This window comes from Ctenopharyngodon idella, chromosome 20 (assembly GCF_019924925.1).
Source record: "Ctenopharyngodon idella isolate HZGC_01 chromosome 20, HZGC01, whole genome shotgun sequence".
In the NCBI taxonomy this organism is placed as follows: Eukaryota; Metazoa; Chordata; class Actinopteri; order Cypriniformes; family Xenocyprididae; genus Ctenopharyngodon; species Ctenopharyngodon idella.
The window spans coordinates 9408393-9424639 of NC_067239.1; the positions used below are offsets into that span (position 1 = coordinate 9408393).

The window sequence follows — 16247 nt, forward strand, 5'->3', positions numbered from 1 at the left end:
AGTTAACTGTCAATGTTGTTAATCAGTAATTATAACTGTTGATACAAAACTTCTCTTCTTAATTTGCATATTTCTGCACACTAAAAGTAGTACATGGATGGAAAGTATATGTAGTAAGATAAATTGTAACTTTAATAAATAAATAAAACACTAAAAACTACAAATCAATATTATGAATTACGTATAGGTTAATTTACATCTCACAATAATTATAATGCACAGTATGAAAGATGTAGAAGAACAAAGGTCTACTGTCTGACAAAAAAAAAGTTATAAATAATAGAGGAGGGACTTCTGGGATGCTGGTTAGTCCTAAGAGTAGAGCTCAGAGAGTTATAACAATGGATTTTAATATTAAGTTGGGTATTAGACAAGTTTGTGTGTGTGGTCTGAAACAGAGTTGGATAAACATGCGGTATTAAGTATAAACAACAATTATAATGCGCATATGAACATTTGCCTTGAGATAAACATAGAAAGTATTTCATTTTCAATGTGAAAATGAGAACTTACATTATTATAATGTATTTTAGTGTATATGCACGTTAAATGTAAAAAAAAAAAAAGTTTAAAGTACAATATATTATTCCATTCTGAACATATACAAGTGCAAATCTAAACTTACAGTATGCTGATAAAAGAGTCCACAATTAAACACCCAATATTAACTATAAATATCTAACATTGGCTAATATTGATAGATTAATTTAGGTGTCAGATAAGTTGTGTGTGTGTGGCCTGAAAAAAATTTGTATAAACATGCGGTATTTAAGTATAAATAACAATTATAATGTGCATAATACAACTATTATTGTTTGTAGTGAGATAAACAGAAAATATTTCATTTTCAAAGTGAAAATTAGAACTCAATGTTTTATAATGTAGATTTACATGTTAAATGCAAAAAAAGTATAATAAAAATTAGACCAAGAACATGACACTTCATCTTTAAAGAGATGCTTTTCAAGAAATAGTGCTTCTAAATGGGTTAATATTGGGATAATCTGGAGCTTTTTCTTTAAGTTTATTATTGTATGATTAATGATTATTGTATTATTGCATGGTTATGTACTACATATACTTCATCGTTTAAAAATGTGCAGTATGCAAAAGAGGACACTGCACTCAGTACTCTATCCCACAATGCAATGCGCTTGATCTTCCATTTCTGGTGTGGCAGATGAATCCGAAACAATATTAGACACAATTTTAAACATCTTAATTGGACTGGATTAAAAATGTCTAATATCAGTTTTTATTTCCAGGATACAAAGTGGACATCACTATGCAACTACTAAATATTGTATTTCTAATGTAGCATACAACTGTTTGAAACACTATATAATGCATGCTGTTTAACATACTATTTAGTGTATAGTGTGTATAGTTGTACTTTTATTAACTAACATTAACAGAGATTAATAAATACTGTAACAAATGTGTTGCTCATTGTTAGTCAATGTTAATTAATGCATTAACTAACAGTAACTAACCATAGTAAACTAGTATTCTGAACATAGTATAAATCTAAAAGTTGGCAGATACATAAGTCCACAATTAAATATCCAACATAAACTAATTTTCTAATGTTGAGAAACACATAATGAGGACACATTATCTCAGTGTAAAACATCATCCAGGCACTTTATTTTTTTGGTTGTTGTTGTTGATGATTTGAGACATGTTAATTCTAATATTGCATAAAATTTAGAATGTGCTATATATTATGCAGCCTAAGTTTTAGCCTTGGACTACATGCTTTAGATTTGGCATCTGAGTTTGTGGTCACCTGTATCTGTGCTAAGGATTATGGGTACTCACTGATTCTTGCACCAGTCGTAGCGCTGCAGCTTTGGTCCTGCTGAACGCAACAGAAGTGGAACCCATTCACATGACTGGCATGTGTCGCAGATCCCGGCACATAAGGTATCTAAGGAGCTGTTTTACAGGGCCCTGATTGTTTGGGAAGGCGCACTGAGGGCCTGGGGATTTTTACAGTGAGCTTTAAATGGGTATAGAAGCCTGAGCCCAGCTGGGGACCATTATAGTAGACGTAATCCAAAAAATACCAGGGCAATTATTTCACATACGGGATAGCTCTCCGTTCTTTTCTGCTTCCCTTGCTCACACATGAAAAATCCAGCATGAACCAGCATGAATTTTATATTGGTCCAGGCTGGTTTATGCTGATTAGAGCTAGTAATAGTGCTGGTCTTACTGGGGACAAGCAAAACAGTAACCAGCATCCCAGCATGCAAAACATACATTAATCTTTTTAAGATATAAAGTCTTCTTTGCTGAGTTTTAAGTGTGAAGTCACTTAATTATGATACATTTTTCAGAAATCAAGACTTTATATTATGTGATTTTGCTTTTCAAGTAATTGTATCTTCATTTAAGAATGTTTAGACATTTGTACTGTAAAATACGATAAAAAAAGAAGAAAATCTTTTTTTTTTCTTGCAGTGTAGTCAGATTTAATGTTTAATAAAACTTTAATAGAACTGAGCGGCCACGAGCAAAATGGCAGAATTCAAACTGTGCACTTCTGGGAAGTCCTGCAATAGCCAAACAGAGATGAATGAGTATGTTAATGGATATTTTTTTAAATCGATCATTACTTCTAAAACATGTAAAATTGAAAGGATTAAAATGATCTAAAGGGCAAAACTTTTTCAAAGTAACAGCTTAACTAACGCAAGGCTATTTTCATTCTGTCTCATGTCAAACATACAGAGATTAGCTATTAGCGCAAACCGCTAGATATACGGGTGGGAGATTTGATTGTGATCCAGGGTATGATTGTGTGATTGCGATGACATGGAGCAATGTTTGCTTTGAACTGGTCCCTTGCTGTCCCCCTATTTGCTTTTTTCTCTCCACCCCGCTGGCTTTTCCGAGTCTCCCTTCAGCCGCAAGCACCAGTGTCATCCATCAAGTTCCTGCAGCTCTTCTTGAACGCCTTTTCACGCCAGCCAGATCTTAACGCGGTGACGCACACTCCAAGCTATGATTCAGACTAGTTGCAATGCCACAAAATGCTGTGCTAATGCACTTCTCTCTGTTCTCACCGAGCCAAGAGTCATAGCTCTTACTGACAGAGAAGTCTTTCCAGTTGTTTTTCACTGTCCATTCCCGTCTGCGCCGTAGGACGTCTTCGCTCTGGCAGTATCAGATGATGACAGGGCACTCTAGGGTGGCATGTGTTTTCATTTAGACGGTTATGCTACCCTTGGCTGGCCTGTTTTTTCATGAGACTGGCAGTAAGCGTGCAAGAGGATGTGGAAGGCTGATGTAGGTGTGTCAGATAGGTGAAGGCTCATGGTGCACTGCAAAAAAAAAAAAAAGAATTTTTGTCTTGTTTTAAGATCTTTAAAGCAATATAAATTTGCTTTTACAAATGTATATATGTTATGTTTTATATATATATATGTTAGAAATCATGTACACATTTATAAGATAACAGTAATATTATTTGCCCAATAAATGATTTAATTTACATAAAGCAGGCCACCTCTTGAGCGCTGCCATTCACATAACCGCCCAAACACTTGCTTTATCTCAGTAATCTGTTATTGTACACTTGTTTGTTTGTTTGCTAATCATGGCAAACTCTGAATAATGCATTTCTACAATGGCATCGGTAACTGAAACATTTCGCTTGAATCCACACCTCTAGGTGTCAGTATAAGTCTCAGAGGAATGTCATATTAGCCAGTGAAAAAAAAGTATAAGTGGATCCTTAACTCTTAAAAGCATACCTTGGGTCTTTATCGACCCTTAAAACCTGTTGTGTCTGTTTTCTAATTAAAGGATTAGTTCACCCCCATATCATCCAAGATGTTTATGCCTTTCTTTCTTCAGTCGAAAAGAAATTAAGGTGTTTGAGGAAAACATTCCAGGAAATTTCTCCATATAGTGGACTTCACTGGGGTACAACAGGTTGAAGGTCCAAATTGCATTTTAAATGCAGCTTCAAAGGGCTCTACACGATCCCAGCCGAGGAATAAGGGTCTTATCTAGCGAAACGATTGGTCATTTTTTAATCACAAATGCTCATCTTGCAATAGCTCTGCGAGGCGCCACACATTACATAATCACGTTGGAAAGGTCACACATGACGTAGGCAGATCCAGTGTCTACAGAGCAAGTGTGCAAAGACTAAGTCAAACACCCTTTACAAAAAATAGGTAAAGCAATGATGTCGGACAATTTTGAAGTTGGAGGAGAAAATTAGTTTTTTGCCCTACCGCTGTACTTCCGCTTACGAAACGCGTGACCTTTCCAATATGATTACATAATGCGTGGTGCATCAGAAAGCAGTAATTGAGCACATAGATTATTGTGGCAGTTAGAGATCCATCCGTGTTAGATATAAATCCGGGTCTCTAAAGACCCAAATATGTAATAATGATTGGCGAAACATTCATGCATTTAAGGATTAATATTAAGTAATGTAATTTGCACCAGAAAACAAGGGAAAAAACACTGATTAGAAGTTGTTGCTATTTTTCTTTTTTTTCTTTTTTTTTCTTTTTTTTTTTTGCAGTGCAGGCCTTGAGAATTGGCCTTAACCCAAACTGCTAAACAGATTTTGTGTGTTAGTGGGTTTGGATATGGGGTCTAGGTGTTTTTTCGTTCATTTTTTTTCTTTTTTTGGTTTGCAACAATGGCTGAGAACATATAAGTTTGTGTATGTGTAGGTGTGACTGTGGGTATGTAGGTGACTCTTGCATTTATATGCATCAATATGCTTGTGTATGTGCTGTGAGGCCACAGTTTGTGATGTCCCTCCTCTGTGCTCCTGCAGATGGAGACAGATTGGAACGGTTACTGCAACAGGCCTGCTTTCACTTAGACAGGAGACGTGTGTATATGTATGTGTGTGTGCCTGCCATAACCACTATGCCTGCCACTATCCTCTGTGGCTTCTCTACACACATTTTTTCCACTGTAGAATGGGAGTCTTTTCATATACAGTTGTCCGTCCTCATTATGGCCAGGAATCACAGATAACTCTAATCCACCAGAGCACTGAACTACAGAAGGATTATGGGTAAAAAAAGACTACAGTGAAATTGATAAAGGTAATTATTAGTTCAGTTTATGGTATTGTCAGAGCAGGCTTTCACACTAAGCACCTGGCTCATGGTTATCAAGATTGTTTTCTTGTTGGGCCAACAAAAATCACTTTCTTAATCAGTGTTTTTGTTTTGTTTTATGAAGTCTAAATATTCCTAAAATAAGATACAGGAAGTATTTATATTGCCTAGTTTATTATTCTTAGGTCACTGAACAAGTTTTAAGCATCACATTTTTGCCAATGGTATATTATCTGAAAACAAACACTATTTTTATACATTCGTTTTTATTTTATTTTTCATTTTATTTCTCAAATAAAATTTATCTTGATTTAGGAATTTTTAGATATTGTTAGTGAAAATTATTGATTAATATCACTGTTTGTTAACAACAAAGTTGTTTATTTCCTACAAGCAGAGCACATCAAAGAGGATGCAGACAGACAGACAGACACACACACACACACTTCGCTGCGGGCTGAATTTAGCATGAAAATATTAGAATCCCCTCAAGAAACTGGTATGGTGGTTTTGGCCCCAGCATGTGGTCTGGCTTTCCACTCATCATCTTCCTGCCAAAATCATTTATTTCTTTGTCATAATCATTTATCAAGGACAATATCATGGTCTGTTAAGGCCTACAGCTCAATCAATACAGTAGTACAGTCACATCTATCATGAGGACTGAGAGAAATCCAGACAGACAGAGAGAAACAGCAAGAGAAGGATAGAGAGTGAACCACCTATAAAATTCAAAGCTGAAGTATGTCATTTTTAAAGCATTCTAATTATTAAATCTTAATATGCAGAGTCAGTTATAAGTAGAGTTCTGATTGTTGAAAGACAGACAGGAGGAGTGTTCAGAAAACCTGTCGGTGAACAATCATTATTTTTGCAATTCCATTTGTTTCTACTAGAGGCATAGTTATATCGCAATTAATCTAAATCAGGGGTGTCTAATCCTGCTCCTGGAGGGCCAATGTCCTGCAGAGTTCAGCTCCAAGCCCAATTAAGCACATCTGAACCAGCAAATCAAGGTCTTACTAGGCATATTAGAAACTTCCAGGCAGGTGTGTTTAGGCACACTTAAGAGCGAAACTTTGCTGGACAGTGGCCCTCCAGGATGAGTTTGGACACCCCTGATCTAAATTGACTTCAAAGAATCAATAAAAGTATTTTTTTTTTTTTTAGAAAAATAACATATTCCATGTTACTCTTCCCATAGCAGTGCATAGGCATTGTTTACCTCTCTCAGACACAAACACTCGCATCCAGATCACATCACCAATCCCTAGAGTGTGTTGGTGGCACAGATAGCAGAGTTGCACTACACAGAATGCTGCACCTCTGTGTTTCTCATTAGCATAGTGGTCTGGCCCCCTGATTAGCCACGATCATCACAAACAAGACATCAGTGATGCGAGGTGAGGCCCCACAAGCCCCTGGGAGCCCCAGATCACAGGCATGCTAATGAGGGCCCATGTTACTGCGGCGTGAGGTGTCAGCCAGACTTGTGACAGGTGCACAGAGGGGACGTTTGGGGTGGGGGGGAGGGTCCAGAGGGGAGTGAAGGCGTGTCATAGTCCCCATGGCATCACCTCGTCCTTTGTTCTCTATGCAAATCCACTGCTGTGGCTTTCGACAGCTAGGAATGTAACGGGTTCAAGGGGCAGAGCTGTGAGATTGCCAGGACCGAGTTGTACACACACATGCACACATTTTTGCATTGCTATTTTAGAATTGTGACATCATCATACTAGTTATATGCATTTTCATGTGCACATAATGTCCTTGCATTGTGACTTTATCTAGAGTCATTCGCACACGCACTTGTTTTTGCACACACCCCTTGCGCTGTCACACGAGTTTCACGCATTTGCACATGCTCATATGTTTTTTTTTACGTTGTGACATCATCAAACAAGTTTCATGTATTTGTACATGCACTTGTCTTTGTGGTATGATTACAGAACATGTTGCACAATTTTGCACATACTTAAATGCGTTTCATGCAACTGCACACACATAGATGCCTTTATTTTGTCACATGAGTTTCAAACATATGCATATGCTCATATGTCCTTGCGTTGCGACATCATCAAACACATTGTTCGCGTGCACTTGTCTTCAACTCATTGCATGTATTTGCACATATGTAGATGCCCTTGCATTGTCACAGAAGTTTCACACATTTAAATATGCTCGTGTCCTTGCGTTGTGACATTAAATAAGTTGCATGCATTCACACATGCACTTGTCTGTATATAATTCAGAAAGGTGTTACACGCATTTGCACACACATAGATGCCCTTGCGTTGTCACACAAGTTTCACGCATTTGCATATGCTCATGTGTCTTGTGACATCATCAAACAAGTTGCACGCAATTGCATACACATATGTACCCTTGGGTTGTGCCAACATCACAAAAATTGCATACATTTGCACATAGTGAGATGCTCTTGCGTAGTGACCAGTGTTGGGGAAAGTTACTTTTAAAAGTAATGCATTACAATATTGCGTTACTCCCTTAAAAAGTAACTAATTACGATACTTAGTTACTTTTTATGGAAAGTAATGCAATACATTACTTTTGTGTTACTTTTTCTCATCTGGGCTGGGCTGTTTGTTTTTATAACAACAAAAAAGTTATATTTTTGGCAAATGTAAAGGCCCTTTCACACCAAAACTGAAATGAATAAGCCTCAGGCTGAATGAAATGCAAATTCACACCTGTACATTAGAGGGTGCAATTCAAACAAGCAAACCTTTTAGCATTGCTGCCATTTTGGAATACAGAAGAATAGGATGCAGGAGAAGTAAATGAGTAAATGTATGCTCACATTTAGTCTAGAAGAACCATTATGTTTACACAGCACACACAACGTCTCTGCACTCCCGATTTCTCATGGGGACATGGGGACAGGAAATCTGTCAGCCAATAAATGAGAAAACAAAGTAACTTGCATTACCTATTTGAAAAAGTAACTCAGTTTTTTTGTTGTAAATGTAAAAGTAATTAGTTACTTTACTAGTTACTTGAAAAAAGTAATCTGATTATGTAACTTGCGTTACTTGTAATGCGTTACCCCCCAACACTGGTAGTGACATCATCAAACGAGTTGCATATGTGTGTCCTTCCAATGTGGCATCAGTTTCACGTATTGTCATGAGTGCATTTGTACTTGCATTGCGACATCATCAAATACATTCACACACACGTCTTGCGATGGGACCAACAAAACAGCTGACATGCATAATCTTATCTTTGCATTGTGACATTATGAAAGGAGTTTCACATATGTCCTTGCATTGTGGCATCATCAAACCACGCATTCACACATGCTCATATGTCCCTGTGTTGTGACATTACCAAACGAGCTGCATATTATCGCACACACACACATGTCCTTGCATTGTGACAACACCAAACGAGTTTCACACATTCGCACATCATCACATGACTATTCCATTAGTCCAGCTTCGGTAAGTGATTGGTTCACGGACGGGTAATGCTGGAGACAGCAGTAGCTAATGCTAATGTTGTTTCCCTCATGAAACAGCAGTGCTCTCAAGTCTGCCAGATTTGTTCGCAGATAATTAAAAAACACCCTCCGGCCCCTCCTCCTCACTTCTCTGTCACTGCATTCATGCTCTTAAAAGGAAATTAATTGCCACAAAATGTTGAAATCAACATATCTAAACCCAGGTTGGAGGTCCCTGAGGATGGACTAATTGGCCGTGAGGTTTTGTAATACTAAACCCAAGAGGGTGGATAAGTTTAGTGTAAAACCCCCTCTGCGTACACACGCACGCTTGTCATTAATCACATATCCTATACGCACACACACGTAGACATCCCAGCACTGTTTAACACAGCGAGAACGCTACTGCAGAGTTGTTAGCTTCACGCACGCCAACAGCCAGCTCTGTAATATAACAGCCACAACTCAATTTAGCTGTTTAACCTGTAATCCCGGCAATATTTATTGAAGTGCAAGAGGGAAGAAAATTAGGCTATTAGGCTCTTGCAATTGAATACATTGAGAGGAGAAAAGACACTCTGTTAACTGGCAGTTGACCTCTGCGGCCCGCAGCGAACGGTTTCATGGATGCGGTCCGTGGTAATTACTGCAAATTGAATCACAGAGCGAACAGCGATGATTCTATAATGAGCACTTTTATTGGCTGGAGCGCTTTGCTGTGACATGGCCCTCCCAGGCCTCTGTAGTGTGGCACACACACACAGTAGGACCCAATGGACCATGATCAGATGGAGATTTGTGTTCCTGAGGTGCCTGATGGGTAATTTCACACCATCATGCCACACAAGCTGCTGTCACAAGACATGGATCTCTGATGGGTCATTAGCATATCCTAACTTATTCACTATGGGTTTCTCTCTCGTTCTGGCTTGTTTGGAAAGTTGATGAAATTTGTCTTTGGTCGTCATTAAGTCTGCCTGTCTGTTAGCTGACACGGTCCCTTAGTAACATATGGTGTTTTTTGTATGATGTGATAGGATGCAAATTGCAATAGCTCAAGCACACAGTTATGTTGGGGTAAGAGCGCGAGCGCACACACACAAATGCATATATTAGTGCATGCACGAATGCTCTATTGCACTCTTTTGTCGATGCAATGCTATGTTGAGTCCTGTACAGCCATCAGAGGAATATGGGATGTTAATGAGGCTTTTTTGGAACTAGCGTTGGGCGCAGAATATGTCCGTTGTTGATTTTATCCAGACTTGGGCTCATGTCCAGGGCCTCAAAATGAAAATGAACAGCCTGTGTGTATTTTAGTATCTAATCTCCACCACCTCTTTTCTCATGTCCCCTCAGTCTCTCTCTCTGTTACTCTCTTATCATCCAAAATCCCTCCTGCCAGGTGTCCATTTAAAGGCCAGCCAAACCAAACACAGGCTGTGGACCTGTCATACACAACCACTTAGACATCCAGTGTCTTTTTCTCTCTCTCTTCACTGCATTAGTCAGGTGTTTTTAGACAAACCTCAAATCATATCTGCAAAGAACCACTCACAACGAAATATGATGATCTTAACAAATCCTTGATATCACACCTTAACCATAAATACTTATGATTCTGTGAGGGTATATGGAATGCTGCTTACTGATGCTATTGCTAACCGTTTTGTATCAGAATTATCAAAATTAAACATGTTACCTGTAATACGTTTTTCCCCCTGCAATTCTCAACATGCTTACTGATTAAATGGTGTCAAACTCTAAAATACCCATCCTTCCCCCCCAAAAATATTATCCCCAAAATATCAAATTTTTTGATAACCAGTGGCCTCCTTAAACATGTTTAGGGGGAGGAAAATAATATATCATCTAAATCAATGCATCAGTTCAGATGACACTTCTGTGTGCACGAACATGCAATGTTATTTGCTTTATATTATGAAAAACAAAAACGGATATGTCTTTGCATTGTTAATATTCATAATTTTTTTCAGTGTGATAGCATGCACATGACAGCATTGGCATGTATTTGCAAAGTACATTTTACTGAAAATATATCACAAAAATATAAGTAAATGGGTGACTGACAATAGCTAACTATGCACCTGACTTTGTCAATGTATGGACCTGTCAACACGATTCCCTTTCATTCTCTTTCTTTCTTAATCCTCTCTTTCTCTTTCTTTCGCCACAGAATTATCTCCATATGGAAATAGTGAAAGGTGGGGGTGTCGGGGTGTTGAATGGGGAGTTCTATATTAACGTCTGGCTGACATTAGCATTAGCACAATGCGTTGTGGCCTGTGGGCGATACCTGCCATCTGCATTAGGCTCCAGCCCTCGGGGAGCTTCCGTGCTCTCACTAACCCCCTAGTGTGACTCAGATTCTGGGTGAGTCACATACAGGCAGATCCTCTTTGACACAGCTTTAGAGAGCAGCCGGCCCTGTCTCACAGTAGATAACCCGCTAGGCTATCAGAGAGCTCTTGTCTCCCCTCTTAGGGTGATGTAATTTTCATTCAATCTTATAAAATGGCTGTCGCCGCAACGCAATGAAATGTCTTTCACATGTTGCCTGTTTAATTTTTAAACAGAAATGATCCATGAACCTCACCATAGAGGACTCTTAGCTTTGATTACATTTAAAGCCATCATCGAGAACAAACAGATGCGCAAATGACATGGAAAGCTATTAAAGTGTGCTATCTCAACCTCCCCTCGCACCAGATCAGAGAGTTAATAGCTAATATGTATATATTAATTCCATCCACTTGTTTTGTGTCTTCCAGGAAGAGATGAGCCCTCCAGTTACATCTGCACCACTTGTAAGCAACCCTTTACCAGTGCATGGTTTCTGCTGCAGCATGCGCAGAACACCCATGGGATACGCATCTACCTGGACACCCACCCTACTAGCTGCTCGCTTACCCCTCGCTTGGCCCTTCCTCCTCCATTGGGGGCTGATGCCTTGCCCCGTTCCCCTCTAGCCAGCTTTCTGGGTGATAGCAGCAACCCTTTCCAACTGTTGCGTATGGGTACCCCACTGTTACGAGAGCCTCCACCACCTGGATACATTGAAACCCGCTTGCCATCTACCCCGCCCTTTGTAAGCCCTCCACCACCCCGTCATCCTCTGGAACGCCTTGGCCCAGAGGAGATGGGTCTACTGTCCCAGCATCCAAGTGCTTTTGAGCGAGTGATGCGGCTGACACCGATGGGAATTGAACCGTCCATGGGCTTCTCTCAGCGTCTTCGTGAATTGGCGGGCAACAACAACAACGGTGGTCCAACTCCCCCTCTTTCACCTAACCGTGTACCCCCTATGCATCGGCTTCTCAGCCCCACTCTCTTCCAGCATGGCTCCAAACCTCTACCTTTCCTAACCACACCCTCACAGCCGCCATCAGTTCCGTCCAGAGGCAATTCCTCACCACCACTAAATCAGGTCGGCAAAGCCAAGTCCTGTGAGTTCTGTGGCAAGACTTTCAAGTTCCAAAGCAACTTGATTGTGCACAGACGTAGCCACACTGGCGAAAGACCCTATAAGTGCCATCTCTGTGACCATGCATGTTCGCAGGCCAGCAAGCTAAAGCGCCACATGAAGACGCACATGCACAAGTCAGGCTCCATAGGGAGTTCACCTGAGCAGGGAGGGCAAGACTCAGCTGGAGAGGGGCTTAAAAACAGTGAGGACAATGGCACGAGGGAGGGATTGGATAATGAGGAGGAGGAAGAAGAAGAAGAGGAGGAAGAGGAGGAGGAGGAAGAAGAGGAAGAACAGCAAAATGGGAGCAGGCCTGATTCCAACCTGAGCATGGACTCGGAGTTGAGCAGAAACAGAGAGAATGGCCCGAGACCCTCCCCAGAGGAGAAGCCTCTGGCCACTGACAGAGTGACAGAAAGCCAATACAACAACCTCGACAATCACTTGAGACTGCCACCAGGCAGCAGGCCATGCCAGGAGATGGACACAGATTCGGCAGCCAGGGATATCGACAGAGACAGGCGGCCCATGGTGAATGGCAGAGGCTGCGGCCCGGAGGATTCCATCTCAGCGATGTTTCACCGGAAGCCAATGCCTATTTCCAGCTCCAGCCTCTCTGGGTCTTCCGCCAAGAGGATCAAGGTGGAGAAGGATGTGGAGCTGCCACAGGTGCCCGTCATATCCCCTGAAAATGTGTATTCTCAGTTGCTTGCCGGTTATGCTGCATCCCGCCACTTCATAAGGGAGCCATTCCTGGGCTTTAACGACTCCAGGCAGTCACCTTTCGGCACTTCTTCCGAGCACTCTTCATCGGAGACAGGCAGCCTGCGCTTCTCCACCCCTCCAGGGGAAATTCTGGAGGGTGGTGGGATGTCAGGGCGAAGTGGCAGCAGTACACCTCACCTCCAGCTCCGGGGTCCTGGGCCAGGGAGACCACCCAGCTCCAAAGAGAGTCGACGGAGTGACACCTGTGAGTTCTGTGGTAAGGTGTTCAAGAACTGCAGCAATCTGACCGTGCATCGGCGCAGCCACACAGGTGAGAGGCCTTACAAGTGTGACCTGTGCAGCTACGCTTGTGCCCAGAGCAGCAAGCTTACCCGGCACATGAAGACCCATGGGCAGTTTGGCAAAGAGGTTTATCGCTGCGATATTTGTCACATGCCCTTCAGTGTGTACAGCACCCTGGAAAAACACATGAAGAAGTGGCATGGAGAGCATTTGTTGACCAATGAGGTCAAACTTGAGCAGGCTGACAGAGCTTGAGACCACTTTTCAATGCACTGCATTATGGGTTTAGCTGGATAGTTTTTTTCTTGACTATATATTTTTTGGAGTGTTTTTTTTGTTGTTGTTTTTTTTTTTTTTTTTTGTGAAAACAAACTGCCACCTGAGAAACAAGAACACAGGGAAATGTTAGTCTGTGGTTCTAAAACCCTTCTTGCATTTCCCAGCAACTAACAGAGGAGTAGTCCATTAGGAATTCATGGAGCCTTTCTACTGTGCAATAATTTCTGTATTTATTGGATTATTTGTAATGACACATGGCATGTGCAGGTACATTATCGATGGGTTTCTAATGCATTCAGTTCCTGAAATTATATTTCTACACCCCATCTTATGATATGACAAATACTGAGATTTTGGCATTCAGCCAGTTATGTGTTCTAAACTAGTTTCCTCAAAGGAAACAAAGGGGGTAATTTCTAAAGAAGAGGTCAACTTCTAAAAATCTGAGAAAGTTTTCATGTTATTGTTGCTGTTAATTGCCCCACTCATCATGGGTTATATTCAGTAGATAGATGTAAAGCACTGAATGTCACTTTGACAATAAAATATTCAACAATTTTAAGGGGCAAAAAACCCAGGGATGTTTAAGGCAGCTGATGCAGTTTGACTGCATCTGAATGATTTTCTATTGACAACCTTTAAAATGAAATGAAATGAAAGTTAGTCAACCATGACATTTATGAGAATGACAATGTGCAAATGACAACAAAAATGACAATATTTCCTCTACATTATTATGATTCCTGTATATAAACAGTGTTGAGGCCACCAGTCTTGCATTCCTAACATATTTTTTTCGAAAGGCTGACATTTTTATAAATCCCATATTTTACTTTTAAAGATGATTAGAAAATGTTTAGATTCGCTCAAAATAACATCCATTGCCATTTCTTGCCATTTCTTCCACCTTCATCTATCTCTTAATTGTGTTTCAGTGATGTCAAAACCTTGTTCAAGGTCAAATCCTTTCATATGTTAATGGTATTATGATATGTTTATTGTGCAGTCTTGACTAATTCAGACTGGATTCACTTGTTCATGGCAAGTCATAAGATTCATAAGCTCAAATTGTTGCATTTACTATTAAATTATTAAAGGAATGTGTTCATTCACAAATGAATCAATTCTGAAATCAAAAATGAATTAGCAGCTATTTGGACACCAATATAAAGCACAGGTGCTCACCTGAAGAAATCATTTGAGTAAACGCACACACAGGCCATTCATTTGTAGCAGCATTCTATGCACCATCCTGTGCGTTGTTGAAACTGCAATCACTGAATTGTGCTGGGGCTCTCTGGAAGCCCTGGGTGACTGCCTGTCCTCTAAAGGATCCTGGAATTAAATGATTTCCTCATTACGACCTCTGTTTCTACACACTGAATCGCCTCCACCTGTCTCCTTTCATACATCACCAGCTCAAATTTACACGACAGCCATCCCTCGCCTCCACTCTGCACACACCACGTTCTGTATCTGCATATTCGTTATTTACAACATCCTGCCGTTTATGTTTGTGACTTTCTACAGTTTACATTTTATTTGACTTGAATAGAAATTTGAATTTAGGCTAAGGCTGCACATGTTTCCCGCTCAAAATTAGTCAGCAGGGTACATCATAAAGAAATGTACATAAGGACGAGAATCATTTTTTAAATATAGATGTTTAGTTTATCACCTACTTGTCAGATACTTTGCAAACTGTCAAAGCTCTCTTTGCGTAAATGACAGGAAGTGGCCATAACTTGAAAGAAAATCAGGAGGAAATGTGTAGTCAAGATAGCATGTTGAATTTAATTGCTACCAGTGGCTTTTGGAGACAGACATAACCAGACAACACGGACGTGCCTCAAATTAATATTCAGCCTTTATCTTCTGATGTAGTTCAAACCCTTGCTATAAAGTGGGGAAAAAAACAATCCACGAATAAACTATCACTAACCAGTATCATTTAAATTCATTAAGAGGAATCAAATCAAATAAAGTTGTAGAGGATGATTGTCCATTTATTTGGAAAAAGTGAAGTGTGCTTCATTTTTGAGGGAAAGACTTAACGCACAGATTTCTTTGAGAAATTACTAAGCCATTTCTTTACTGATTTATTTTGGTGGACTAGAGAATTATTGACAGTGGAGGCAAAACAAAACAATTGGAATTTAAAAAAATAACTATAACACTGGTATTAAATGATATTTACAGTGTTGAAGTATAAGAATACTGAGCTCTTCTGTATATGTGTTTTAAATGAGACAAAAATGTTTTGTCCTCTGTTTTTCTACAATATTGAATACCATAGCAGGGTTTTCTCCTTATTCCCTTTGTTTTTTCCTTCCCCCCTTTTTTGGTGCAGGTATTTCCGTAAATTTCTATGGATATATGCGCGTGTATGTTTTGTTCATTGTTAAATACTCAATGTATTTGTAATTTCAGTGGCATTTTATGAAATGATGCAAAAAATCTTTATATTTTGCAGTCCATTATGAAATTGTGAGTCTATTCAAATGTTTTGTCACTATATCTGTTCATAATTTTGGTAATTCCATCCACAGGAGGATGTAAAAAAATAAAATAAAAATGAAAACAAACAAGAAAATCATCTTTTGTTAATTATTTTCAATGTAATAAGGCAAACTTTTGTCTGTGTTATGTGATTGTGCAGAGAATAAAAGTTATAATCATGTTAGTACCATATCATACATTTACAATTTAAAAACAATCTATTAAAACTTGACGTATTAAAGTACATTTTAATTTTTCTCAGTTTCATTTTATTTTTCCTAAATTCTGTTTTCCATTTTAATTTTTAATTTTAATAGTTTAATGACATTTTTAATAAAAAGCATGTCTAATCAATTGGATTCATAAAACTTTAACAACTTAATAATTTATTAATGTTTTTATTACAATA

General features: G+C 39.4%; 1 protein-coding gene across 1 annotated transcript in view; it reads left to right on the top strand.

Moving 5' to 3' along the window:
• The window catches only part of bcl11bb (BCL11 transcription factor B b), a 36719-nt gene extending 20787 nt beyond the window's left edge, over positions 1-15932 (top strand). The window contains exon 3 of the mRNA XM_051875539.1: positions 11358-15932. Coding sequence (XP_051731499.1) covers positions 11358-13315 — 1958 coding nt within the window. The 3' untranslated portion in view covers positions 13316-15932. The remainder of the gene's footprint in view (positions 1-11357) is intronic.
• Positions 15933-16247: the final 315 nt, after the last annotated feature.